General features: G+C 37.8%; 2 protein-coding genes across 5 annotated transcripts; one reads left to right on the top strand and one right to left on the bottom strand.

Annotated features, from left to right (window-relative positions):
- The first annotated feature begins 141 nt into the window (after positions 1–141).
- LOC115624995 (WAS/WASL-interacting protein family member 2) lies at positions 142–24,021 on the top strand. Of its 4 annotated transcripts, none has more exons than XM_030519868.1 (10): positions 142–714; positions 14,474–14,849; positions 14,948–15,216; positions 16,109–16,269; positions 16,452–16,895; positions 17,756–17,901; positions 17,971–18,437; positions 19,367–19,519; positions 19,643–19,979; positions 21,873–24,021. In XM_030519868.1, the coding sequence occupies exons 2-10, from the start codon at positions 14,474–14,476 to the stop codon at positions 21,905–21,907; spliced, it is 2,388 nt and encodes a 795-aa protein (XP_030375728.1). In that variant the 5' UTR covers positions 142–714; the 3' UTR covers positions 21,908–24,021. The 4 variants fall into 4 exon arrangements, with proteins under 4 accessions (XP_030375728.1, XP_030375726.1, XP_030375730.1 ...); XM_030519866.1 differs by lacking the exon at positions 21,873–24,021 and adding an exon at positions 21,350–21,786; XM_030519870.1 differs by lacking the exons at positions 16,452–16,895; positions 21,873–24,021 and adding an exon at positions 21,350–21,786.
- On the bottom strand, positions 22,748–26,869 carry LOC115624996 (pleckstrin homology domain-containing family M member 1). Its single transcript, XM_030519871.1, has 6 exons — positions 26,712–26,869; positions 26,114–26,613; positions 25,334–26,047; positions 25,109–25,272; positions 24,524–25,046; positions 22,748–24,464 (listed from the first exon to the last, which is right to left on the bottom strand). Exons 1-6 carry the CDS (start codon positions 26,836–26,838, stop codon positions 24,318–24,320), a joined length of 2,175 nt encoding a protein of 724 aa, XP_030375731.1. The 5' UTR covers positions 26,839–26,869; the 3' UTR covers positions 22,748–24,317.
- Positions 26,870–27,074: the final 205 nt, after the last annotated feature.

Raw genomic sequence — 27,074 nt, 5'->3', positions numbered from 1 at the left:
AGTGTCAAACGAAATTCTTTATACCATTCCAGCAACTCTCTACCACCATTAAATTCGTGACACGCGTTTAGTGTCTTCCCTTCTCCAGCCATTTCGCGTTTTTTCGTTCCCCAAATACGGCCACACTGGCGTGACCGTGTGTGTGTGTAAAATGAAAATTGTAAATTGTTAAGTTATTTGTTCATCGTTAATATTTCGGCATTTTACAAGGAAATTGTTTGAAACACCACAACACCGAGTAATCCTCGGTCGAACACGCGCCGCGCATGGCCTTACAATAAACGCGCTTCGATCAAAATTTTGGGCAGCGCAAGTGTCCGTGCCCCATACAAATTCTACGCATAATTTCGCCAAAAAAGTGACCAACGGCAGCAGCAGCACTTGCGCGCATATCACACCCGCCGCCCCACAACCCTAAATTGCCAGCTTAACAACAATTGGCAATGCCTGCTACGTTGCAATTATTATAGTTGCTGATGGTTTGCTAATCCGAGTTGAGTGCAAGTGCAAAAAAAATTGAGCTAACACCACCAAGTGTCTTATTTTGGGCTTTCGCCGCTTTCCGCACAATCACACCCACAATAACAAAGACATATCTAGCCAGGCCTGGTTTAAACGCCAGTCCAGAATTTCTTAACGCATCAAAAACAACAATTGCTAAAACAACAACTATAGTCATTGAAGCAACAATCTCAGCGAGTGACGCGCTTCAAGGTGAGTGTGTTTGTAAATTAACTCGTTTTTAGTGTTTTTCTTTTCATTCTTTCTTTTTAAGAAATGAGCGTCATCATGGCCCTCGACAGAGCCGTCTTTATTTGTTAATAACGGTTCATAATACTAGCATATTTATTTAGTTATTGTAACTCGTAACATTGAAATCATATTTCAAATATTTCAATAATAGTACCTTATCGATGTACGATTCAAGTTCATATTGTAGTCAATAGCTGAGCTAAAAAATGTAGAAATATGCAATATTTCATACATAGCACGGCACCCGCCCATAATGGTTGGCCAATGCTTATCTTATCGCCGTCTAAATGTATTATTTTTTATCTAACTCTCAACTTATGTGTTTACTTTTGCCTTGGAGTGAGCAAGAGAAACTATAAAATTGCAAAATTACAAAACCTCCGTCAAGAAATTTGCATAATTATTGTCTCCCTATCTTTATACGCATTTACTCACACAGAGTCAGAAATTAGTGACCTAAAAGTATGCAACGCAGCCCAACCAATTTCCGGTCAAAACCCAGTCGTCAAGCGCCCACCACCCACCAGAGTGCAACAAACTCTTCCGCTTTGATTTTTATCACCCTGCCCACATTAGGTTGCCGCGTTGGCTTTTTAATCACATTAAAACAAAACGTAGAGGCAAAAGCGCGCAGAACTGACCTACAAAAAGTGCAATGCGCTCACCACTCGAAGGCAAGAAAAGTGCTGTTGGGGTAGTTTTGGGGCATGTTGAAACTTGCAACATGCACAGAGACACACACATATATATGATGCCATATGTATCTTGTAGCTTTAAAAAAGTTCGAGTTTTGTAAGTCGCTCTGGCAACAGTACGTCACGTCATACTTGCATAATTTACTTCCTTCACGGAAATACGGCCTGGCCACAAAAAGCCTGACTGCTGAGTTCAATGTCATTGCCGCAGTGTGAGAAGAGGCAACCTTTTATTGTTGCCAAAAGCAACAACAACAGCAGCACTTGACGTTGAAAATATTTCCATGTGGGCCATTGTTGTGAGGCAGACCTCCAAACCTCTCACAGAAGGAGCAGCAAGCAATCATCAGATGGGGCCAGACATTGTAAAAAACATTGACTGTAACATCAATTGACAATGCCTGCCACTCTATAAATGACAACCGACTATTCATGTATGAACGTACATACATACATACATAACATATGCGCATTCATACAAATAGTATACATAAGTGGTGGTGTAGGAATCAGAAGGGAATGCAAGGCAAGGCAACTGCATTCAATGCACTTGTGCACTCTTTTAGGGTACTTTTGAGTACAGTGTAACGACAGATCAAGAACTCAAAATGTTAGTTTTACAAATTATAACTTATGTTGTGGGAAATTAATATCCCAGCTGCCAGTAGAATATTTAAATCTGAGCTCAGATGGCGGCTTAAAGAAAACGACACCTTTCAAGACAAATAACTTATGTTTTGAACGAGTATTATGATATCAACTCAGTATACGATACCCGATATAATTCATATTGTTGTAGCTATTTTCCCTATGGATATCTGATAAGTATGCCTTGAAAGGTCATATTATACCTTGATATTATATTATACCCTGCAAAAGTGATGTATTCGGTGGAAGAAATATTTTTTTGGGGGTCTAGCTGAAATTTGTTGAATGGCCTGGGCCTTCTCCAGCAACAAAATTGAAATTCATTTTTTTTATATTTTTTCAACTTTAATCGTACAAGAAGAATGTTTTCAGCACTTTAAAAGGGGGAAGGAAGCCAAGTTATAGCCGTGCTAAACCGAATTTGGGTTAAAAGAGTTCTAACGTACTTTTTCGGGTAGTTTAATAAATATATAAAGTTTGTTGTTATTTTTATTGTGCCGATCGTGTCTGTGGAAACATCATATCTATACAAGTATATACGGATAAGACAGGCTTAATAGTCGTGTTCGTTAAATGAGCTTTCACTGTGCTTATATGTGTACATATTCACATACTGTCTTCAACCGTACACGTCTCATTTATGTGCAATGCAACAGAATAAAGTGTACACTTCCTTTATGTGTTGTGTGTGCGGTCTGCTCTGAATCACAAAACAGCCCTCCAGCTGCGCTGAGAAGATGATGATGACTCATACCGATGTGATGATTGTTTACATCACTGTTGTTATTGTTGCCGCTTTCGTGATATATGCGAATCCAACACCATTGTCATTGGTCCCACTCGTTGTGATGTTTCCATTAGTTATTTAAGCGCTGTACACTTGAAACCGCATTTTAATAAAACCTAACGCCAACTTTTGTAGTGAGGCGGACAGTGCGACACAGTGACTGTCCTCAAATGACAAGCGATTACGAGAACTTGTACATACTTGTATATTCGTATAGCGCACATTATTATGCCAAACCCGCTAAGCGCTCCCTAGCCTTGCATACTATGTAGATATGCATATGTTTAAATTTCAGAAATAGTCTGTATTCGAAGATTGCATGCACTTGTAACTTTAGCGTTTGGAAATTGCGTTACCATCGACAGTAAAATGATGTTTTTCTGTCTTAAGTAGTTTTTGATTTCCTCTACTGTTGTCCTTGGAAACAAATTTTATTATTGCTTCCTAAGGATATTACACAACTTCAAGGTCACAACATTATACTACAAATCATTGTCTTAAAATAAATTGTTTAAGTTCATCTCGTGATACTTCCATTTGGACTATTTGAAGGGTATTGTTTGCATTCACTTGTACGTACTATGTACATATGTATGTCTATGTGTAAATTAGTAGAAATTGAAAACGACATTCTAAATGACGCTGACCATTAGTAATAAAGAGGTACTGATGTTGAGTCAGCATTCAAATCGATCATTTGAAAATATTTGATCCGAACTATTGACTTCTCTCTCTAATGGTCCAAAGCTGGAAACGACATTTCTGCTCATGAAATTCTCTGAGATAATTTATGCTCAAAAAAGAAATGTTTATTGTATTTGTTTTTCTGTGACTTCATTTGAATTGTGCCATTATTTACTGTGTTTATGTAGTGTTTTGCACATCGATCTCACACATATGTGTCCACGTTAAATATATATGCCGTGTATATAGTATATGTACATGTATCTATATATCTGTCAGCATTTGCAATGCGATGCGTTTTACATTTTTATTTTGGTTTTTGTCGATTATGTGAGCACGACAATTGCACGACTTAGTTTACAGTTGTGGTCACAAACAATGCGACGGCATTGAAATGCAAATTTCTTATGGCCAGCAGCTGTTGGCAGCAACTCTGACAAACATTGGCCAAAAAGAAATTGAAAGCGAAAGTTTCAGTAACGTACTATACATAGGTAGCTCGACAAAATAAAGTGGCTAAGCACGCGTAAGTTTCAATTAAACAATGCGACAGAAAGATCACTCGGAGAGACAAAAAGAGTGAGTAATATCACAGGTCGACCTGTATTATGCTGTCAGGTTAATATTGCGCACCCAATAATTATTAATATTATTAATCGCAAATCTGACCTAACAATCATTTTTTATATGACAACTAGATGGATGTTAAATACTTGTACGTTGAAGGTCAAGGTAATCATGGACCACATATGTATATTGGAATTATATTTATCAAATTCGTGCAACATTTCAATTGTTAAAAAAATCTGTATTAGCTTAATAGATATGCCTTGACTTAAACCAAATGGATTTACTGAAACTTCTGAATGTTATGAGTCACTATACAAAACTTGATGCCAATTTATAAACACATAATTTTGAAAAAACTAAGTAACATAAAATATTTTCAAAATACCGATATACTTAAAACACATAGAAACTTTAAATGAGTAACATTAAAAAAAATCACAAATGGATTTGGATTACAAAGCCCAAAGTAAGTTCCAATTCACTGACTAATGTCAAATGTGATTTGCGGCTCCTTAATCAAATATTCAAATTTAGTAGTCGACTTACAAAGGAAACTAGTCATTATAAAATACCGCATGTTAAAACACCTTTATATTTAAATTTGCTGTAAGCAAATGAAACAAAACTAATCAAAAAGTACCTTTATATATTTTACCCTATGACTCATGACTACACCTATAATTGAAAGTTCGTTCCCAAACCGTCATATCTTATCTTTCAGATGGCAAATTTTTGTTGGGGGTTTAAAAAGAGAATGCGACAAACTTTAAGCTCTTAGCTTAGAATGAATAACTTTTGACTACAACAAAATAAAACAAAAAATTATCTCCAAGCAATAAAAGAGCGTCATAGGCGATTCGTAGATAATTATTTGTTATTCGTTTCTATATTTCTTCTTTTTCTTTACTCACGCATAGTAAAAGTTCAATGGAATCTATGGATTGACATTGGCATTGTTTTGTTTGTTTTAACCATAGTCATTCAAGACAACAATAAAAGAAGATAAACAAATAACATAAACAGCAGCCCTGCCAATTCAAATTGATTGCTGTGATTTCGTGCTTCGGCTTGAAGAACACTCATTATACTCTGTACATGAAATGAACAAGAGTATATTATATATATATTCTTGATCAGCGTGACAAGACGAGCCGATCTAGCCCTGTCTGTCTGTCTGTCCGTCCGTATGAACACCTGGATCTCAGAGACTCAGAGACTATAAGAGATAGAGACACCAAATTTTGCACAAAGATGCCTTATGTGTGTACGCCATACGAGTTTGTTTTATTTTTTAGATTCCCCCCCCCCCCCCCCACTTCCCCCTATGGGGGTTTTCCCGATTTCCCATTCGTATAATCGCCTATATCTCGGAGACTATAAGACCTAGGAACACCAAATTTTAGTCCCAGATGCCTTATGTGAATACGCAGTAAATGTGTATTTTGGAATTTCCCTTCCTTCGCCATCTCCCCCCGAAATCGTAACTCCCGTAATGCTTGGAATTTCGAAATTTTGCAAATACCCCAACTTACTTATTATGCGTCCGTATGCCAAGTTTCACTATGATAGACCGATTTAACAAGAAGTTATAGCCATAAATATATTTGCTGCTCCAGCGCTGCCCAATCGCTGCCCGCGGCTGTTGTTGATGCTGGTGCTTTGGTTGACTGCAAACATGTTTACATATACACGAATAGGCGCGCATAGACATTCATACACTCACGTAGACGCAATTGCTATGTAATTATACACCCTTTACGTGAGTTCGAATACCAAGAAAGGTAAAATCGACCTAAAATTTTTTTTTTTAATTCTCTTAATTTTTTTAATTTCTATAATTATTGTAAATTGTATGTACAGAGTATTTCAAAGTCGGGACACCCGCCTTTACCTTTTTTACTTTTTTTATTTTATTTTAAGGTAATTAGTTCCTAGTGCGAAAAGTAGGGTTACATATATGTTAAAGCACTAGTCATTCTAGCAACTCAGTCGTTTAACTTAGTTTTATATATATTAGCTAAGATTTATTTATCGATAATATATTAAAAATTGGAACAAAAAATTTAAAAAATAAATTCTTATTTCAATTAAAATTTGAATTTACATAATTCTAAATTGATTATAAATTCATGATAGAACATAGTAACGCAGGATTTCCAATCTATATTCATTATCTTTGGATTTTTATTTACAATTCATACCATTTCATCTGCTTTTAGAAGGATTTTCATTTGTGTTTCCCTAAAAAAAAAAACTTTTATTAACATAACCAGTCTAACCAGTTATTGAATAGTAAACCAATATCTTGCGAGTTATTTATGTAAAGGAAATAGTCAGTTTGTAGATAAAATGTTCAGTTATTTTTATACCCTCTACCCAAAGGGTAACACGGTATACTAGTTTAGTGCGAATGTATGTTACACACAGAAGTGGCAGGTCAAAGTATATATGTTCATATATTCTTGATTAGTATGACAAGCCAAGTCGATATAGCCATGCTTTGAGTTCATACAGACGGATGGACAGACAATCTCAGAAGGTAGGAGAGCTAGAATACCAAAACTTGGTATCTCATAAGTCCGAGAAAGGAAGAGATTGTGGTTTATTTCTAGCTTCCCTGCTTTATTGATTTTCCATAAGTCCCGTAAAAATTGCATATAAGGTTTGTCCAAAGTATGTAATATGGAGAAAAAAGTATCTCCGTCCCCGTAAAGTATATATATGTATTCTTAATCAGCATTATGAGAGAAGTGGATGCTGCCATGGTCGTCTGTCTGGATGTGCGCCCGGAAACGGCTGTTTGATTTTTACCCCCCTCCCCTCACTGCAGAATGCCGTCAATACTGCCCGTAATTCAAATATACAAATCGGTCAATTCCAAATAAATTTATAATCGAAACAATTTCCGTCCTGTAATGCGATTGCAAATATGGGGGCGACTGCTGTGGGCGCAAATAACTCAGCACCGGATGTTGTTTTGGGTAAGGGTCTTTCACTGTCGGGCTTGCTCGACTGTAGCATTCTCCTTTTCCGTTTCAGGCTTTTCTTCATTGCCGTATCGAAGCCTTAAATTTTAATTACCGATGTATGTCGACTTGATAAGTAAATCCTAACCAATCGACATACACTTACTCTTTTGAGTGAACTTATTTGTTATCAACTTTGAGGGCCATTCATTTAAAACGGTTATGAAAATCTAATAACCTAATCTTTATCATTTATGAGTTTTCCCTGTTTTTATACCCTGAACCCGTAGGTTAAAAAGGGTATATTAGGTTTGTACAAAGTATGTAACAGGCAGAAGGAAGCATCTCCGACCCCATAAAGTATATATATTCTTCTGATCAACATGACGAGAGAAATTGATCTAGACATGTCCGTCCGTCTAGATGAACGCCTGGATTTCGGAAACGGCTAAGCGTACATTACATACCAAACTTGGTATGTAGGCGCTCCTAGTCCCTAGTCTATACGAGTTTATTTTATTGTTTTTATTTTCCTCCCCCTTTCTTCGCTACATAAACCAATCTTTGTACTCGTAATCTACATTATTACTCTCTATTATTATTTATATTAGCTTTAAATTTCATTTAAATCTGTCAGTTCTGATAAAAGTTATCAGCGAAAAAGTACTACGTCCTCAAGCTGCAGCATCAAGTTCGCTCTTCTTATTCTTTATGCTTATGCTATGGACGCATATAACTCAGTCACGGATGTTTGTCTGGGTACAGGGTATTCCACTGTCGGACTTCTCTCTTGTTTAATAATGCGAACGTTTTTTCTTTAAATTTAAAGCTGGCTTGACATCACCCTAAGTATTTATTTTAGGGCCTTTCCCCATGTTATCCTTCGATTAAACTTATGTGAGGTGTGTCCGCGAAGTTCCACCCATATGAGTATGTATTTGTACATATATGTAGTAACAGCGAGCCTCTCTGTTGCGTCAATAAAAGAAGTCCATTGTGTCATCAAGTTAATTGCCCCAAATTCACAAATCAACACGGGTGTGTTTCTTACTTCTGCTTCTTGTTTTTCGTATTTTCATGAGCCCATAAAATCAAATTCAATTTGACAAATCATTACAACATGCGTTGCCATCAGGGAGTGGGACCTGGGTAGGGGGTGTCGCTTGCGGTTACTTCTGCGCATTTGTAAGCCAAGGCGTACTAACAACAACAACAGCAACATCAGCTGTAGTAGCAACTAACACTATGCGAGACACGCACCAATAGCTATTGTTTGTCTTTAGATTTCTACAAATTGGTTTGCTGTCAAAATTAATGCCCATGCTCGTTATGTAAGTCGAATTGTGCGTTAAATGTTAGTTACACTGGCTACACCTACATACATACATATACATATGTATGTATGTATTCTCTCTTCTCTAGGCAGTGCTGCCATTTGCTTTTTTCCTGCCAGATCTGGCTTTTTTTTTTAAATGCAAGTGCGGGAGAAACTAGAAAATAGTGCTGCAATTCTAGCTTTAAAAAAATTTATTTAGCCTTTTTTAGCTTTACTTTATTTTTCACCATATATTTTTGTTTTGTCTTTGTGAAGAATCAAAATCATGAATGTAAGTAGTGATAAACGACTTTCGATAATAAAATCTATCAAAATCACCTGTTTATTTTATAAGTTTGTCTTCGCTGCGTTAAGAAATGTCTATCCTGACGAAGAGGCAATGAGTTTGGATGAACTCATAAATCAAGTACAGAATTAAAATGTTTGACTTTAACTTGAATTTAATGTGCATTTGCAGATGTTTCCTTAAATTTAGCCAAGAAAATAGTGTTTTAGCTTTATTTTTTTGACAATCTAGCTTGTTTTGCTCAACAAATTATGACAGCACTGTCTCTAGGGCAGCGATTGTTGTAAGTCAATACCTTACCGCAAACATTGCGATTGCGTAAGCATTTTACCGCAACGCGAAGACGACCGAAGCAACCGAGACGAGACACCTTAGCCAAAGTATGGCAACGCTCGTTTTGCAAACCAGAAGCTCTTAATGATGGCAATTTGTTTGTTTTTGCTTTTTTGCCTCATTTTATATTCTAGCTTTTAACGCCACATTTCTGTTTACTCGGCAATTTCCGCGCATTTAATTGTTGTTATTGTTGGTGCAGCCGGCAACAGAGGCGAGAAGAAGACGTTGTTTTTACAACTGAATTGCCAGGAGGTAGAAAACCTGAGAACTAGCCACATCATTGACAACGCATTAGATACAGTTGTATAAATTTGCCAGGTGGAAGTTTTTTACGAAGCTTCACTGTGTAGTGTAGATACAGTTGAGTTAGCACAATTGTTTTACGATTGTTACAAATACTAACAAGTACAATTTTAACAAAAAGAAAACCTACTTCGGATCTAATACAGTGAATGCTGCACAGGGAACAGCTTACCTCCGAGTAATATTGCCTTGATGTCATTTAAAGTGACATAATGTTTCAAGGATGAGTATGAAGTATGGAATGGAATATTTAGCGATTTGGACATGTAAGTTGATTAGGTGATCCTAGTCTGTTTTCCAAACATCCTAATAAAATAATATTTTGCTAAATAGAGATAGGCATATCTGAATGTGCGGTTGAAGCAAGGCAAAGAAAATGCAAACAGTTAGCGTCGAACGGCCGTTTGTTTTTCAAAACGGTCATTACCGATGCAGAAATATATCTGCAGAAATAGCTTAGTGGAAATAAAAAAAGAAAAAAAACCTACGCACATATTAAGTATAAATATATAAAGTTTTGTGGATAAATTGAAACGTACAACCGAAAAGCTCCTATACAAACAATAACATCCCGTGTGACGTGCTAGTGTATTTACATATTTTCGCAGAAAACCATACTACAAGTATATGTATTTTGTTTGAGCTTTGAATCATAAGTAACGGAATAATAAATATATTATGTATATGATAAATCTGTTTACCCTTGCCGGCTGATTGTGGATTGTAAATCAGCAAGAAGCCTAACACTGAACACATCATTTTATTTATGTGTGTAGTTAGAAGTTTATACCCTGAACCCAATGGGTAAAAGGGTATATTAGTTTTGTGCTAGTGTACAAGGAACACAGAATGTATAAGAGCTAGAATAACCAAACTTGGTATCCAGATTCTATTTAATTATTTAATTAAATTTTTTAAATAAATTTTTGTTTGTGGGGTGTTACAGGGTATTTAAGAGCTGAGACTGCTCGACTTTAGCTTTCCTTTCTTTTTCTTTACTAAAATCGATATATATTCAGAAAAATGTTGAGATTTCATTGTATTTAGCGTCAACCCTACAACGACATGTTTTTAGACCTAGCAAAATAATTTGTTCCTGGGTAGAAACTTTTCAGGAAATTAGCTCAATGTGAAATGGCAAATGTATGCACATGAAATCAAGAGATATTGCAAATATGACGAACATTTTTACCGGGAAACATATCCCCCTTTATTTACATTCTGCTGACTAAAGATTGTACAAATTTATATCCGTAAGTACTCGTACTATATGTATAAGTACATACATATGTATGTACGTACTTATAAATATGCTCTGAGGGATTTAATAAGGGTTACGGTTACGGCTGAGGCTCATCGTTATCGTTTTGACTGATATGACGAACATTTTTACCGGCAAACATATCCCCCTTTATTTACATTCTGCTGACTAAAGATTGTACAAATTTATATCCGTAAGTACTCGTACTATATGTATAAGTACATACATATGTATGTACGTACGTATAAATATGCTCTGAGTTCTGAGGGATTTAATAAGGGTTACGTTCGCTGGTATTAAATGAATAACTCGAAGCTGTTCATCTGAGGCTCATCGTTATCGTTTTGACTGATGCTGACTCGATGCATGACTCACCTGCACTGTTTGCCAATTTAAGTTTATGGCTTTTAAGGGGGCTTTCCAGTTTCCCATTCTTGACTGCAGCAGACCATAAGCTGCGCTCGACAGATGCAAGTTCGGCACTATAAGCTTATTTTGACCCACTGTGCCAGTTAATGACTCAACCATATTGACCACTTCAGGTAAGACTGAAAGCGTTTTTCGCACGCTCAGAGAGTGAATTGCCTTCCAGCCGACCAGTCGGCAGCACTCTCACAAAGTTACTGTTTAAGTAAAGTCAACTTGTTTTTGTCAGTAACAACAACAACAACAACATCATCACGCATACGATCAACGAGATGATCATCTGTCTGGCAGCCGTTTTAAGCTTATTGCGGTGTGCACTTGACAAATGCGAAAAAGTGACAGGTGTTGAAAAGTCGCTGGGTTGTCGTCTTCTTCAGGGATGCCTCTTTCTAAGATGACGATACATATGTACATACGCATGTATTTGTTGCGACGCATATCTTACAACTTTTTGAATTATCATTTAATTGCCAAACAAAGTGCAACTTTCGTTGTTGTGTATCCCTTGACCTCATATTTCGTTAAGAAAACCACTGAAATGTGGGATTTTATAAAAGCTAACTGATACGAAACTACATACATATGTATATTAAAAGTATTTCAACTGGCCCATGCATTTCCTGTGGTTAGGTAGGTTGTGGTTTTATATTGAAACAGCGTAAATATCGTCAACAATGACAGGCGACTGCTCTCTAGCTTACCCCCCACCACTTCACCGTGTGTGTCTTGTTAACCTTAACAGCTAATTCTGTAAACGTTTGCTCTCTCAAATTCGCTCCATAGGCGGCAGCTCGGCATAATCTGATGTCTCCGCCGAAGTCAACCCCAACGCCTTACCGTGGCGTTACCGATGACGACGCGTGGTATCGTTTTGCCGCTCGCTTACGCTCTTACGTAGCTCGTTGCTTATTTGTCGCTCTCCGTTTATGCTTTGAATTGCGGTATCGCATGCGCGCCCGTTTTTCAACTGCAGTTCGCGTCTGACTTGCGAGGTGAGAGCAACGCGCGCTTTTATTTCATTTCTGTATATTTCCACGGTACGTGTTTCAAACAAAATCTGAGAAAATAAGCTTAAGAAAGAGTGAAAAACTGTTATTCTTTGTGCTTAGCTAAAGTACGTTTATTTGCCAATATTACAAGTTTGTTTTGATAGCTGAATTAAATCTGTATGTCGACTGTATGACTTAACAAAATGTTGAGCTCATTGCTTATTTGTTTGATGACTCAACTTGATCGTTCAACGCTTTCAGCATATTAATCGAGTAAATTTTAAACGAGCTGTGCGCGTAATTTTCAAAAACAAAAATTTGCATGCTCGAGAAGCATTTGCGTTTATGACTTTAGCTTTGACAATTTCAAGCGACAGCGACGAACATTAAATTTGTCGGCCCAAGCCGAGTGCAAGGTACTTCTTACTTGTACAAAGGAGCAACATTTGAATACAAAAAGTGTTAACGGTGCTTATCTTTTTATATCTAATTTAAGACTTCTTAATATGCATATGTGACAATATAAAAGCTCCTATCTACCAGAAAATAATTATGATTGTAACGAAAAAACCCATTTGAAATAAAATGTAAGCCAATTGTTGTTGTGAATAAATTTCCTATCTAATCAAAAACAACGCTGCCGATATAAACCGAAAATGTAGTAACCTACCAAGAAAAGTCTTTTTCTTGAGAGTTTGTGCAGAAATTTTACCGAGCTTAATAAAAACTAAAAAAATACAATTTGCGTAACAACTCAGTGATTAAAGCCTCTTGGGCGGCTGTAAGCACATAGTTACAAGTATTGCATATTTTATAAATTTGACAATTTTGGAATATCATTGAAAATCTGTGCAAAAACACATTAAAAAAATTCTATTCAGCTTAAAACTAACTAAGCATTATAATTATACATATTTCTTGAGATGAAACCTCTTGGTTTGGGTCAAGAAAGTGAAATGTTTAACAGTTATTCTTTCTTATTACAAGATAAGGGAAAAGTGAACCGGCCACTTTTACTATTTAAATTAAAATTTGGCGCGAAAAAACAATAAAGAGCGATACTGTCGAAATTAAATAAAACATTAAATCAAATTCATGCCAAATCTGAAACGTTAGAAATGTGATAAAATGTTTGCGATTAATTTCTTAAACTCGTTTTTTTTAATGTGACCACTTACTAGTGCGCTAAAATTATACACTATAGAAAAAGAAAGCGTGAAGTAAATACCAAATTGTTCTGGTTCCATTTCATACTTGCCAATCACTTAGACTTTAAAATCATGTTTGTATTTTATGTTGAATATCAAAAATGTTAATGAACTTTTTCGATTAGTCTTTTTTCTTTGTATTAACAGAGTAAGTTTCATTTTCTTAAACTATATGCTCAAAAATGTTAATGGACTCTAAATTACCTAAAAGTATACTTAACAAAAAATTAAACACATGCTAAAGTTAAGTCAGCACTTAAGGAATAATTTCCATTGATATGGAAGTTATATTGTATGCGACAATAATATATGCCTAAATGGTAATCCATATACTCACAAAAATTCGTATTCAATGTTAGTTTTTTGAGCTCACAATGACAGAAAAAACACTTGCAAATTATGGATTACTTTAGCTTAAATAACTCAATTTTTACAGATTGAGTTATAAAATCTTGTTAAAATATAGCCCACATGGGCCACCTCTACAAAAATGGGCTTGGTCATCCACTTTCCAAAACAAACCCGTTTTAATTAAGGAGAATGTCTGTTTGTAGTCTTTAACTTTTTATCGGGTTGCCCGATTTACTTGAGCCCATTAAAATGGTTTTTGTTATGTTCACATTCGATATTCTTGACTTTATACAGAACCGATTAGTCGCATCATAAAATCAGAGGTCTCATTTTGTAAGAGTATCACACATTACTTGTTAAAGTTGAACGATGACAACAAAAACTAATTAATTAAAACCAGCCATAAATCTATATAAAAGACACACTCGAACTATGGTTGATATACAAATGTGTAATATGTTTGGGAAAAGTACGTAGGCTTTGTCAGAGCTTGTGGGCCGGTGTCGTTCACAGTGCCTCTCAAACTGTTTTGCGGCTTTATTTTACGCGCTGTTTGCGCTTTGTCTTTATCGAAGCGTCAATCTCGGTGTGAGACAAGACAAGACACACATAAATAATTTTTTTCTTTAAGCTGTAAGTATAGAAAATTTATTAATAACATGTGGGTGGTGGCAGCGCTTACTGCGGCTGCGCGACAAGCGCTTCCTAAGCTCGCGACCAGTCTTGAGTTAAAGCCACGTCGAAGCAGTCGCAGCGTTGTACCATATTGTTCAAATAAAATGCGACTGCTGCGACGTACCAGTTGCAAAAAAGTAAACTAGGAGCATCAATCTGATTGCGTGCTATTCTAAGGGATAATTTTGTTTGCTTACAGATGGCCATACCGCCTCCCCCTGGACCACCACCGCCGCCAGGACCGCCTCCGCCGCCTGCCATGGGCGGTCTAAAGTTGGGTGGTAGTGGCGGTGGTGCTGATGTTCGCTCTGCCCTTCTCAGCTCCATACAGAAGGGTACCAAGCTGCGCAAGACCACGACCGTGGACAAAAGTGGACCAGCGCTGTCGGGCCGCGTGTGTGGAGCCGAGGGCGGCAAAGGTACGACGACGGCGCCCAAACGCACCGTCAATAATAACACGAGCAGTAACAACAACAACAATAGCATTGGCACTGGCAATGGTGGGTCCAAATTGGGCGGCCTATTCGAAGGCCTGTCCGAGATGCCAAGACTGAAGCCCGTGAATGGCTGTCGCGGTAAGTTGAATATGCAAATTGGTATCAAGCATGTTGCTCAATTGATTTCCGCTTTGGCATGTGCGCGCCCACACACCAACAACAACTATAAATAACAGCGCCCGCAGCAGCAGCCACAACAACAACAACGAATCACACAACGAACGCAGCGCGCAGTAATAGCCCCCCCACCGCTGTGAGCAACAGCAGCTCTAGCAGCAATGGTCCCATGGACTTTAACACTGAGCTCACCAAGCATTTAACATTGAAGCGTCAAAAGCAGCAGCAACAACAGCAACAACAACAACAACAAACATCTAGCACACATATCAATGCAACCGAAGCAAATTTGAGAACAAATCGTGGGCCACCACCGCAGCCACCAAAGGTGAGTAGTAGATCCCCAACAAGCAACTGAGCTCACTGTAGATAGATACTTTAATACTAAAAGGGGGGAGGACCTCAAAAAACACCTAAACTTGTTCTTATTCGCCAAAGTGAGTAGAAGATCTCACCGTTCAGATAGAGATGACCCCTGTACCCCTGGGGATCAGTATTAAGGATCATAAGGTTTCGAAGCACAAATACAGCTCTAAACGTAATACAATATTAACCTTCAAGAGGGTAAAGTCACTAAACATGAGTAGTATACATATGTACATATTATGATCTAATCCTACATATCCGAAGATATAAAATGTGTGACTAAAACTGTCTGTTCCTTTCTATCACTCTACAATGTATTTAAATTTATTTATTTTCCGATAAGGGAATTGTTGGGCGAAATTTTAGTAAATGTGGAATTGAGAAAAGTTTCTTAATCTGAAAAGGAAAGGATTGCTAGAGTCGAGCGAGCTCAACTTTTATAAACGCTGTACCCACTCCTACAAAAAGACAAAAATATGTAAAAAAAAAAATTGTTTAATTTATTTAAATAAATTAAAATAATTTAATTAATTGCATTAAATACAAAATGTTCAATACTACGCCTACTTCTGGGTGTTACATACTCTCGTACAAGTTAAGAATACCCTTTCACCCTTTGGGTACAGGGTATAAATATTGACACCCTATATATGTATGTTTGGAAAGTGCTTTTAAGAACACAATTTCATGGCATTACTTTTAACTATAAAGAGGGGAGTAGAGAAGATTTTATTTAGATAAATTATTGTAAAAAACTACAATAGGCGCCAATCTCCAATTGAAATATCCACACATTAAGAATTATCAATTGGGTTGTATTACTTGAGAAATATGTTCTTTAATTCGACACACAGCAAAACTCCAGCGATTCGATATTGGACCGCATGAACATTTCCCGCACGGAGCCCACGAACACAACAGCCACAGCCAAATCCGCATCGCCCACGCTTTCGGAGAGCGGTAGCAGCACGAGCATTAGTAGCGGCAGCGTCCGAAGCAAAGCGGCCAATCTAAAGTAAGTACTGAGCATTTAAAACTCATAGCCAGGGTAGGGGTCTGGTGAAAAGTTTTCGATTTTTCAATTTCATTATTTTGTTAATTTTGTATATTTTGTTTACTTTCATTTCTGTTGCCGGGAATTTTTATGTTTAAACCCAACCGCACCATCCAACCAAACAAAATGTTCCTACCATCCAGTATCTCGTTAGGCAATAATTTTGTAAATAGTTCGATTTCAAAAACTACAACCACAACAACAACATCAACATCTACCAAAACCGCATTATCCCCAAGCAAACGCGATTCCTCAGCGACGGGCTCGCTGCGCAATTTGGCGCCCAATAAGTCAACGCTTTTCGGTAGTGGTGGAGGTGGTGTTAGCGGTGGCGGTAGCGGTAGCGGTGGTGCAAATGCTAATGTTTTAGAGCAAAAATCGCCCTCGCTCTCGCCCACGCTGGCCAAGCAACAGCAACAGCCACAGCAGCAGCAACAGCAACAACAACAACAAAAACTAGAAGCACAACAGAAGCCGGCCATCAACTTTGGCAAGCCTAACTTTGCGCCCAAGCCACCGGGCCTGTCCCTGGCTAATGGGCAGCAGCGTCCGGCGGTTGCACGACATCACAGCATGAAATCGCCCAGGTATTATACTACATCTCATATACAAATGTGGCCAAAAAAACAAAGCACGTGCTGCGGCTTCCATTCGCTTCTAAGGGACAAAATATGCTGCACCTTAGATGCCTAATTTAACACTAATTTCTATTTAAGTTGGTGATAGCTCTTTTTCTTTATCATGTAGATTTATATTTTGAGTATGGCTTGGTAAAGTACCGCTTGATTTCTCCTTAATTCATAGCTTAAGTGCACTCTCCAGATGTGGCCATATCTATAATATTGAATTTATAAAAACAGCAATTTTCTTTAAATTTGTTTAGTACCCATTTGAAAAAGTCTGGATAAAAATAATTCAATTTGTACAAGGAATACAAAATCTGAAATCCTTGTCCCGCATATTGTTGCAAAAATTTTGGAAGTTCTATTATTTAACAATTTAAATGAACTCTCAATATTTTTTTATTTATAGCCTGACATCCTAAGGTCTTCGTTTTTAAGCGAGCTCTTAAAATATTGTTGAAGGCCTGCAAATCACAAATATTATAAAATAATTTTGACTCGCTTTCTTAAATTTCGGAGTTTAAGTTCAGTTTTGCGCTTTTCCCCCTTTGTTTGAAATCGTCTCCAATTGTAAAGCGACCACACATTTCCTTCACCTATTTATCAAATGATAATAGCTCGCTATCGATATAGAAGTATAGTATAATAAAAAAATATTTTACACATGTCTCTCTACTACCGCTATATGGCCTACCTTTAAGGTAGAGCTTTAGGTTATATGTATGACGGTACAAGCTAATTAGGTGACCTTTTATATATTGAAAAAAAAAAAAAAATAAGTAAAGGAACTAACCTCTAATTCACTCCTAATTGCGTATTCTTAGATCTCCACCCGTGTCCAATATTGGCAATGGAGGCGTCTTTTCAAATCAACATTTCGGCACAATGCGCGCCCCTCTTCAATCGCAGCTGCATTTCCAATCGAACGAGACCATTAGCAACATGCGTACAGCACCCAATCCGCCAAAGAGTAAGAATCCCACTGTCATATATATGCATAAATCTATATATCCTAATCACGAATCAACATTTTCAACAGATCGGCCATCGGTTAAACCACCGCCACCACCTACGCCGGCGCGCAGCGTTTCAAACAGCAATTTGAGCAGCATCGCCGCGCCGTTTAGCGCCATCAACACAACCCTGGTGCAGGCCGTGGGCAGCGCAACGACCCAAGCGCCCTCGCCGCCCATCACCCAACCGCCCTCCAATTCTTCCTCGACGAGCAGCGTGGCCGCCTTGCGTGATCAGTTCCGGGTAGGCAGCATAGCGACGCCAACGACACCGCCGCCACCACCGTCGGCGCTGAGCGCCAGAAGTAACAGCAGCAGCACAACGACAACGCACAGCTCGCCACAGCTGCTCAAGTCAAGCAAGTCATCTTCATCATCAGTGCGCGATAAGGCACCCAATCCCATCATATTGAATGGCGGTCCAGTAAATCCGCTGCCACTGCCTCCGCATCGTACATGCCCCCCGCCTCCGCCACAACGCCAAGCGAGCAATGTAAGTAATAATTTGCATTTCCATACCCTGTACCCCCCAAAGAGTCAAAGGGAATATTAGTTTAGTTCAAATGTATGTAGCTCTCAGTACACCCACTCTGCCTACGCCCTTGCCAAATGTATCTAACACGCAGGAGGAGGCGGTCGCTTTTGTTGATATAGTGTCATGCTTCCGACATTATGGTGTTGTATGCTTTAAAATTTCCATGTGAATCGAAAGAATTTAGACTGAATTATAGATTAGCCCGCCGCACCATCAAAAAAATTAAATTAAATTCTGGCCTATGAGAAAGGGGGTTTGGTTTCGGTGTTCTTACAGAATACTTAAGCATTTACTGAATTTTGATATAACTCTGCTAAACAAAAGCTTATAAATATTGATATAGAATTATTTGTATTTGATTTTTTTTAGTAAAACTCTATTAAAAATATTAAGGATTAAAGTGAAGTAGTATTATCGCGAATATTATTTAAACATTTAATGGAATCAAAAATGTAGAAGAACTAGTTCGCGAAATCACAGCTTCAGTGCCCAACAAGTTGTCAGACACATTGACGGCCGCCGTTAACTTCTGCTCTTAGTTCGCCTATGCATGCGCTCTTTTCTTTGGGGGTTGCTTAGCACGGCACAGCATCGATTTTGGCAAGACTAGGAAGCAGAGAGAGAACGAGAGTGTAACAGAGAGAGAGAGCGGGCTTTCGACTCTCGTCATTCTCTATGTGGGCTACCTTTATGGATTTTCCAACAATACGTGACCAAAACACATTGTTGTTGTCTATCCTGGTCAGTGTCACACAATTGAGAGCCAGAGGCGGTTTGCAAAAATAACACACGGCACACTTTTGAATAATACGCGCTTAACAAGCTTCTTAAAGTCCTTCATGAGTGTTGTTCTTGTTGTTGTCTAATTTTTAATAACTCTCGCTTAGCGCAAGGTTCCCCCGAAATCATGTCCCAGTGCGATTGTGAAGCGCTGGTTGTGTAAGAAACTTTATAAGGTGCGCCAGCTGTGCGAACGCGAGCAAATTCACAGAAGCCAGCTCAAGGTTATCAAAATGCTGATGCTTAACTACAAGCGCAATGTAATTAATGGCCAATACCAATAAGTTTACACATTATATGCATTCATACCCACATACATACTTGTACTACTATATGCGAACTTAAGCTAAACTGTGACATTTTGTCTATTTATTACCATTCAGGCTGGCTCGCAACAGGCCCCCGTGCCGCCCCAACGACACTCCTCGATACGAGCTAATGCGCCATTGACGCCACCCACGCAGATGGCCAATGCTGCCCACAATTTTGGCAGCAACAGTGGCCTGGCAAACACAACAAGTTCCGCCTCAACAGGGGCAGGGGCGGGTGGAGCAGGAACAGGATCAGGAGCAGCAACAGCGAATGCAGTGGGTCGTCTGGTCATTGATTTGGAAACGAAATTCGGCAAATGTTTTCACAATGTTACGGAATTTCCCAAGCCGCCTCCTTTTCTAAATTTACAAAAAGCCTATCCTAGTCGCACGCTAAGGGCAACCAATGGTATGTAGTCTGCTGTACGTGTGTGTGTGTGTGTATACGTGTGGGTTATGGGAGGGAGCTGGGCAGGGGCGGGTCGCGCGCATACACCCATGCAGCAAAGCAACAAAACAAATCATCATATGGCCGTTGTGTTTATTATTATATACATACATATATATTTATATATACATATATATATATATATATATATTATACTGTTATATGCACATATGGAATGCTGTTATATAATTAATTATTATGCAAAAAGTATTGTTTTTAAGTATATTATTTGTATGCATACACCTACGCCAACATAATTATCGTAAATACATACATACATGCATACATACACGCCTATGTACAACGAACATAGACATAAGTGCAAACGTTTAATTTTAAACCGTGTATTATTATTATTATTGTTTTTAAATGAAAAAAGAAACAAGCACATGTTATTTAATGATATTTTTGCTTAAAATCCCTATGAAAATATGTACTGTATGCAGAAGAGAGAAAAGCAAACGTTAATTTTATTGTTGTACTCTTGTTAATTTTAAATACATTTATAATTTTTTATACGCCTACCAACATACATACATACACACAAGCATACATATGTACTTTTGCACGCGCAAGTAATTATAAAATTTAGCAACGTTGAAATTTATGCAACATGTTATGTAATTAAATTAAAGTCGATAGCTTTATAATTTTGTTGAAACGATAAAAATCATTTATTTCATAGAGTTGTGCATTTTAGTTCACTACAATCGTTCTTATATTCGAAATCTGTTTTTTTTTTTTTGCAAGCTTACAGCATTTACGAGTCAAATCCCAAAGTGAATTATATTTGAATTTCTTTCAATTTGATCTAACATTGAACCATACAAGATCTTACTTAATTTAATTGAACTAAAGTGCCCAACGCTATTATTTAATCTACGAAAGCCGTCGTTTAAACTAGGCACACACTCATACACACACACGTAAAACTTTATCTGTTAAGCCAACACAATATACACAACAGGTAATACACGGCTTTAGCTTTCGTTTCTTGTCTAAAGGCATTTTATAAAGTGCATGCTTACTCTATTATATTTAATATGTATATGAATACTTAACTACTTAGTGAGCAACGAGCACAGATTGTTTTATTTGAAGTTTTTTATATTATCAATAAACCACAAAAGTTTAACAAATCGAACATGAATTCAGCTTTTTTATATATTTATAAGCATTTGCATTAATTGGTGAAGTCCCTTTTTCATTTGTTGAGTTTGAACATTTTCATTGCCTACCCAACAGGCGCTCGCCTTGGTTTTGCTTTCAATTATGAGCTCATGTCCTGTCCTGTATATATTCTATGTATTTGTCTAACCTACGCTTTTCAGCTCTGCCGCCTAACAATAATAATAACAACAACAACATTAGTGCCGCTGCCTGCAACAACAACCCAAGCAACATCACAAGTGCCAGTGGATCGACAGCAATCCCTGTTCTAAAACCTGCTCATGCACCCCTGAAGAAACATCGCGCTCCCGCACCACCGCCACAAGCCGGTGTGGCAGCCGCCACCGTGTCTGTGATTAGACAATCAAGTTTTCTATACGGTGGTGCTGGAGCTGGAGGCGTGGCTGGGACTGGGGCTGGAGCAGCACCCATTAGGCCGCAATCCCAGCCACCGCCAAGTGTGGCACAAAATTCAAAGGTGTATTGAAAATTCTATACAACCGCATTCTATAGTATGTATATGTGAGCTGTTTTGTATATAAATTCTGTTGACATATGTAAGTGTAAAATGCATAGCAAATATAACGCTGAACAATAACAACAACAATGTTGCAACTATATACCTATATGCATATGTCGTTGAAAAAATGTCGGTCAAAAATATCTTTTAAATATCAGTTCTAGCATTTCCTTTTTTTGCAGGGTATATTTCATATTGAGAAGCTCAAATTTGAATCTAAATTAATTGTTAATTTTACGTAAAATGCAAGCCATTCAATATAAGGATATTGAGGACGATGCTCGGCCTATTTGCCTACTATGTTACATCTGAAAACTTTTAGCGATAACTATTTTATTAATGTTGTACATTATATTTGTTCCCTTATTGTTTTTATTTTAAATCTATCAAGTTTTCGATAATGTTCACCTTCTAATGAAATAATAAATAAATAAAAAATCGGTAAAGCCTTATTGAATTTTTGAATAATATGAGCTTACGTAATGAAATATACCTTATAAATTTTACAATTATACAAATTAAATAAAGAACTCAAATTTTCTAAAACATGTCGAACCATGTAGGCCCATAGAGGCGATCCTTCTCGCTAGGTCAGTTAGCATCAGTTATTGATATGCACACGTTGGCAATTTATAACTTGATTCGTTCATTTTTTTTGGTAAAATTTATCTAATTTATTATACTGTAGATAAATGTTACCATTCATTTCTAAGTCAGTGAATCTCTATGCACACATTAACACAGAAAAAAGAAATGGACAACATAATTGAAGGACAATGTTAAATGTTTTCTAAACATATTCCCTTGCAAGAATTGTGAATCCTGTCGTCTTCCTTTGCGCACAAGGCTACAACAATATAAGAGCATACATAAAAGCAATTATAGTAGATGACGGCTATAGAAGAGGCAAGATCATCATCTAAAAATGTTTAGATCATATAGCCGATATCTACTGTACAAACAAACATAAATATATTAAACAAAAACGCGATTTTACGTGTTCCTGTCAAAGTTACGTTTCGATTGTTGGAGAGTTTGAAAAAAAAAAAACTAAAAGAAGGGGCCCGTGCCGGTTTTAATACAGCTGGATTAACATCTAAATCGTATGCGGTAAACTGAATCTAATCAAATAAAAAGAAACTATTGTGAAAAGAATGGTAAAGGAACGGACTATGAGTTAGAAATGCTATTGACTTTAACAGCAACATGAAAAACCGAGTTCTAAAGTTGTATATATATTAAACGCAATTATTTAAATTCTAATTAGCGCACTTTAAGTTTAGTGAAATTAAATAATTACTAACGTAATGCAACATTAGGGTAGCTAAGACCCTTAAATCCCATTTCATATGGGTGTACAAGTATGTACATACATACGAGTATAAGTGTGTATTTGTATATGAACAATATGTGGGCATCGTCTCTCTAACTAGACTGAAAACTTATGCGATTTGTAACCAATGTTAACCTTAAAGCCGCATTCAAATATTTATAGTAGCCAATAGTCAATAGCCAATGTCGTACACACATATGTACATTCTACAAGTACGTACTATCTACATCCAAATAGAGAGCACAAAAATATTAACTACCAAGGCACGAGGACAATTATACGTATATCTTTGCTATTTTTAGTTAGCAATAAGCCCACAGAATAGCTTGGAACTTGACACACTTCAACTACATGAATGAGAATTGAGATAAATGGGATATTTAATAACACCAATATTTGTTTTCAAAAGTGTCTTGCAATATTCGCTGCAAAAAGTAGTATATGGATATTTTCCAATTTGTATCCTATATTTGCGAGTGAAACTCTCACACTTTGCAACGATTAGGAGGATTGTTATGGTTCAAACGAGATTCCGATGTGGAGATATTTTAGTGCTTGGTGCCCACCAACAACTGTCACAAACAAGTAGCCCCAAATATACACACAATTGCAACATTTCACATTTTCATCTATTGGTATTGATCTTATTTGTTTAATAGAAAATCGTTGATCAGTATTTTGTGATAATTTGTAACTATTCTGAAACAATTTTAAACGTAAATCATATGTTAAAAGTTTGGCAATATCTTAAATAACAATAATATTCATTAACAAATAAAATCATTGTTTCATAAGAGACCACTTTGTTGTTACTATTGTATTGTAGTTTTTTCTATACGGCATTTTTCGAAGCCATTATCGTGTCATGCAGCGCTATTCGTTGATGAAAATGTAACACAAATCTTTACAAAATTCATTGTCGTTATCATATTGTATTGTAATTACAAAACGTGTATAAATAAATTAAAACGCTAAAACAATTGTTAAATTTATTTATTTCAATTTTAGAGGCGGGCATATTCACAAAAATGCATCGATATAATATTTGTTTTGCTAAAACAAAAGCAAGCTTGACTTGAAATATGTTATTCTGCACCCGATTCTATGTTATTCCCATACGAACAAAGCCAATTCATAATACCATAACATTTTGAGTAATAACAACATTTACAACTTATTTTAAGGCCTTGGTTAAATTGAATTAAATATAAACCCCTTAAACAAAACAATAGCACTTTTTTATCTTACAAGCTATGAATGCATATTTCAAGTCAATCTAGGCCATCTGTTCATGTTTTAGCTTTAAGTTCTCCACCACCTCCTGCAGCGGCTGATCCTCGCGCTTGCGTCGGCGTTCACATTTTGGACAAGGCTGCTGATCGTTGAGGCAATGAGAATGAAAGACAGCACCACAAGTTTCGCACTGCAATCAAAAGTTCTTGATATTGAGTCGAGAAATTTCCAGATGATTGCCTCACTTACCCGAAATGTCGTATCTATGTGAAATGGATAAAGCACTCGTTGTCCCTGGCATATTTCACAAATAAAGCCCTTCAATTGGCACAGATGACATTTGAGCACATGCGCCTCCCCGACTTTGTAAGCTTTTTGCAGCTGTTGGCAGAGAACGCCGCGTTGAATATGTCCCAAGTCTGCTATTGAGTATTGGTGTATGTGCTCGTAGAGATATTCCCGACCGCAGAACTGACGCTGCAGCAACTCAATACTGGAGGGCGCACAGGTGTACAGGTAAGCACGTATAAAGTTGAGGCGTATGCGCAACGATTGCAGCTCCGCCATGGCTTCGGATGCGTGATAAATGCTGGGATTCAGTAGCTGCAGGTCTATGAAAGGCTGTGCTCGAAACTCGGCCAGAAAGGTGGCTGCTCGTTTGGACACATTGTACTTGCGAAAGTCCCAATTATAAATGATGCGTGCTGGTATAAGCACAGTCTCCACGTCCATGCAGCTATTACAATAGTAATCTCCACTGAAGGCGCAAACTCTGTGGAAGACAAGCCTGGCTCTAGACTAGAAAATTCGACTGAAGTCTAATATAGGACTTACTGATACTTAGCATGACCAATGCCGAGTGGATACTGACAGCTCTTGCACAGAAAGCCCTGTGCATTCAGTCCAAGTTCACGAGGCATCTGGCACAACTGGGCCACCATTTGCTGCAGTTCGGCCATGTCAAAGTTGGAGGTTACCAGCTCAAAGTCCGAGTTGGTCTGCAAAATAGAGGCGGACAACATTAGGTTATAAATATACTGCGCGAAAGCTCCTACTAACGTGACTATCCAAAGAGGCTAGGTCGCTCAGATCCTCCGCTATTGTACTCTCGCTCTCTCGCTGTTGCTGTTGTTGTTGGGTGACATTTAACGCAGAGGCGCTGGCGCAAAACTTTTCCCAAATCTCAGACCATCCTGCTTCGCGATTGCGCTCATGCTTGCGGAGTAGGGCATTGTAACTGCAGCGATCGGTCAGAGGAGAACGCAATGTAGAGCTCGTTGAACTGACCATGCTCACGGATCTTTGAAAGCTGTGAGACGACAGATTATCCATTGAGTTGAGGTCAGCGGACCAGGAGGTTTGCATAAGATTAGTCAAGGAATTGCTGCCATGTGGCATGCTGCTTGCCTCGGCCAAGTCAGCGAACGGCTCGTCAATGCTACGCGTAAATTGCTCCTTCGACTTCTTCCGACGTCGCGGTTTAGTGCAGGCTGCTGCTTCGGGGTCAGTGCTAACCGCTGTAGCCTCAGGTGAGGGCTCGGCTTGAGATTTCTCTTGTTCCTCGCTTATTATATCCATTTCATCTACCTTTTGCATTATTAGCTCAAGATTTTCACGCGTAGTTAGCTCGCTGACACCAAAATTTAAGCCACGTCTGAATGGACTGTTGGAAATGGATTCTGAGAAAATTTCGTTAGTACGCACAGGCTGCGGTGTAGGTATGGGCACGGTATCGGCGGGTATAGAACCGGCAATGTCCACACCACTGCTAATCTGTATAAATCACAAGTAAAAATATTCATATAACACAACATTGCATGTTTCATTTTTAATACGTACCGGGCATGATTTAAGTGGCGGCGTCCATAAGCCAGATAATTGTAGCGCATAATCGGGCCATTGGTTAAGCAGACTTGAGTTAACGGGTAAAGAAAATTGCACATAGGCCTCCAGGCTCTCCATAATCTTTATGACCGTGTCCAGGGCATCACCATCTTTCAGCAGGGCCAAATTTTTGTAGTATGGTCGCAACGCCGACCCATTTTTACGTATGTTATTTAAATAAGCAGAGAAGACGGATTCATTCAGTGATTGGCGCACCCAAGCACGACATTGTCCAATCTCTGATGTAATCTGACTTAAGCTCTGAATTTGTTCGATTACTTGCTTGTGCATGAAAACCATAACTGGCGCCCAGAAACTGGGCTCCGGACGTCTTTCTACGTCTCCTGCTATAACACTGATAGTGGCCCATAAGAAGGAATCTTTCAGTCCGTGTAAAAAAATCGCTTCCAGGGTGGTGCATAGCCCGCTTGTTTGTTCGCATAACTCCACACATTCTACATGCATATGTACATATGAATGTATGTGAGTATTCATATGTATATAAGGGGCGGAAGTAGATGAGTCACTTTAATAACTCAAACTTCACACTTACCCAGACCCTTCTGTTTGACTTCAAACTCAATTTCTCGCGCATTTTCATTCAATGTATTTATTAGCGCTTCTTTTACTGCATTTTCACGTTTCGTTGCGAAGTTGAGGCTGCGAAAGAGCGAACTCATTTGATTTTGCTGCTAATTATCCTATTGGAAAACCCTTTTTTGTTTGGGCCATCAGCTGAGCTGCAAATAACCACCAGCACTCTCCAACACTCACAAAGCACATTTAAAGTGTGTCCACACTTACGAAATAAGAAAAAATAATTAAATGACATGATGAATAACGGCTTCGAATTAAACAACAACATTTAAGAAAAATATTTATTAAAATCTGTAAACAAGAAAATTTATTTAATGTA

Source organism: Scaptodrosophila lebanonensis, unplaced genomic scaffold, assembly GCF_003285725.1.
Source record: "Scaptodrosophila lebanonensis strain 11010-0011.00,11010-0021.00 unplaced genomic scaffold, SlebRS2 tig00000061-arrow-pilon, whole genome shotgun sequence".
Taxonomy (NCBI): Eukaryota; Metazoa; Arthropoda; class Insecta; order Diptera; family Drosophilidae; genus Scaptodrosophila; species Scaptodrosophila lebanonensis.
Note: the sequence above shows the minus strand (reverse complement) of the source record. Positions and strands in the feature narration are given on the sequence as shown.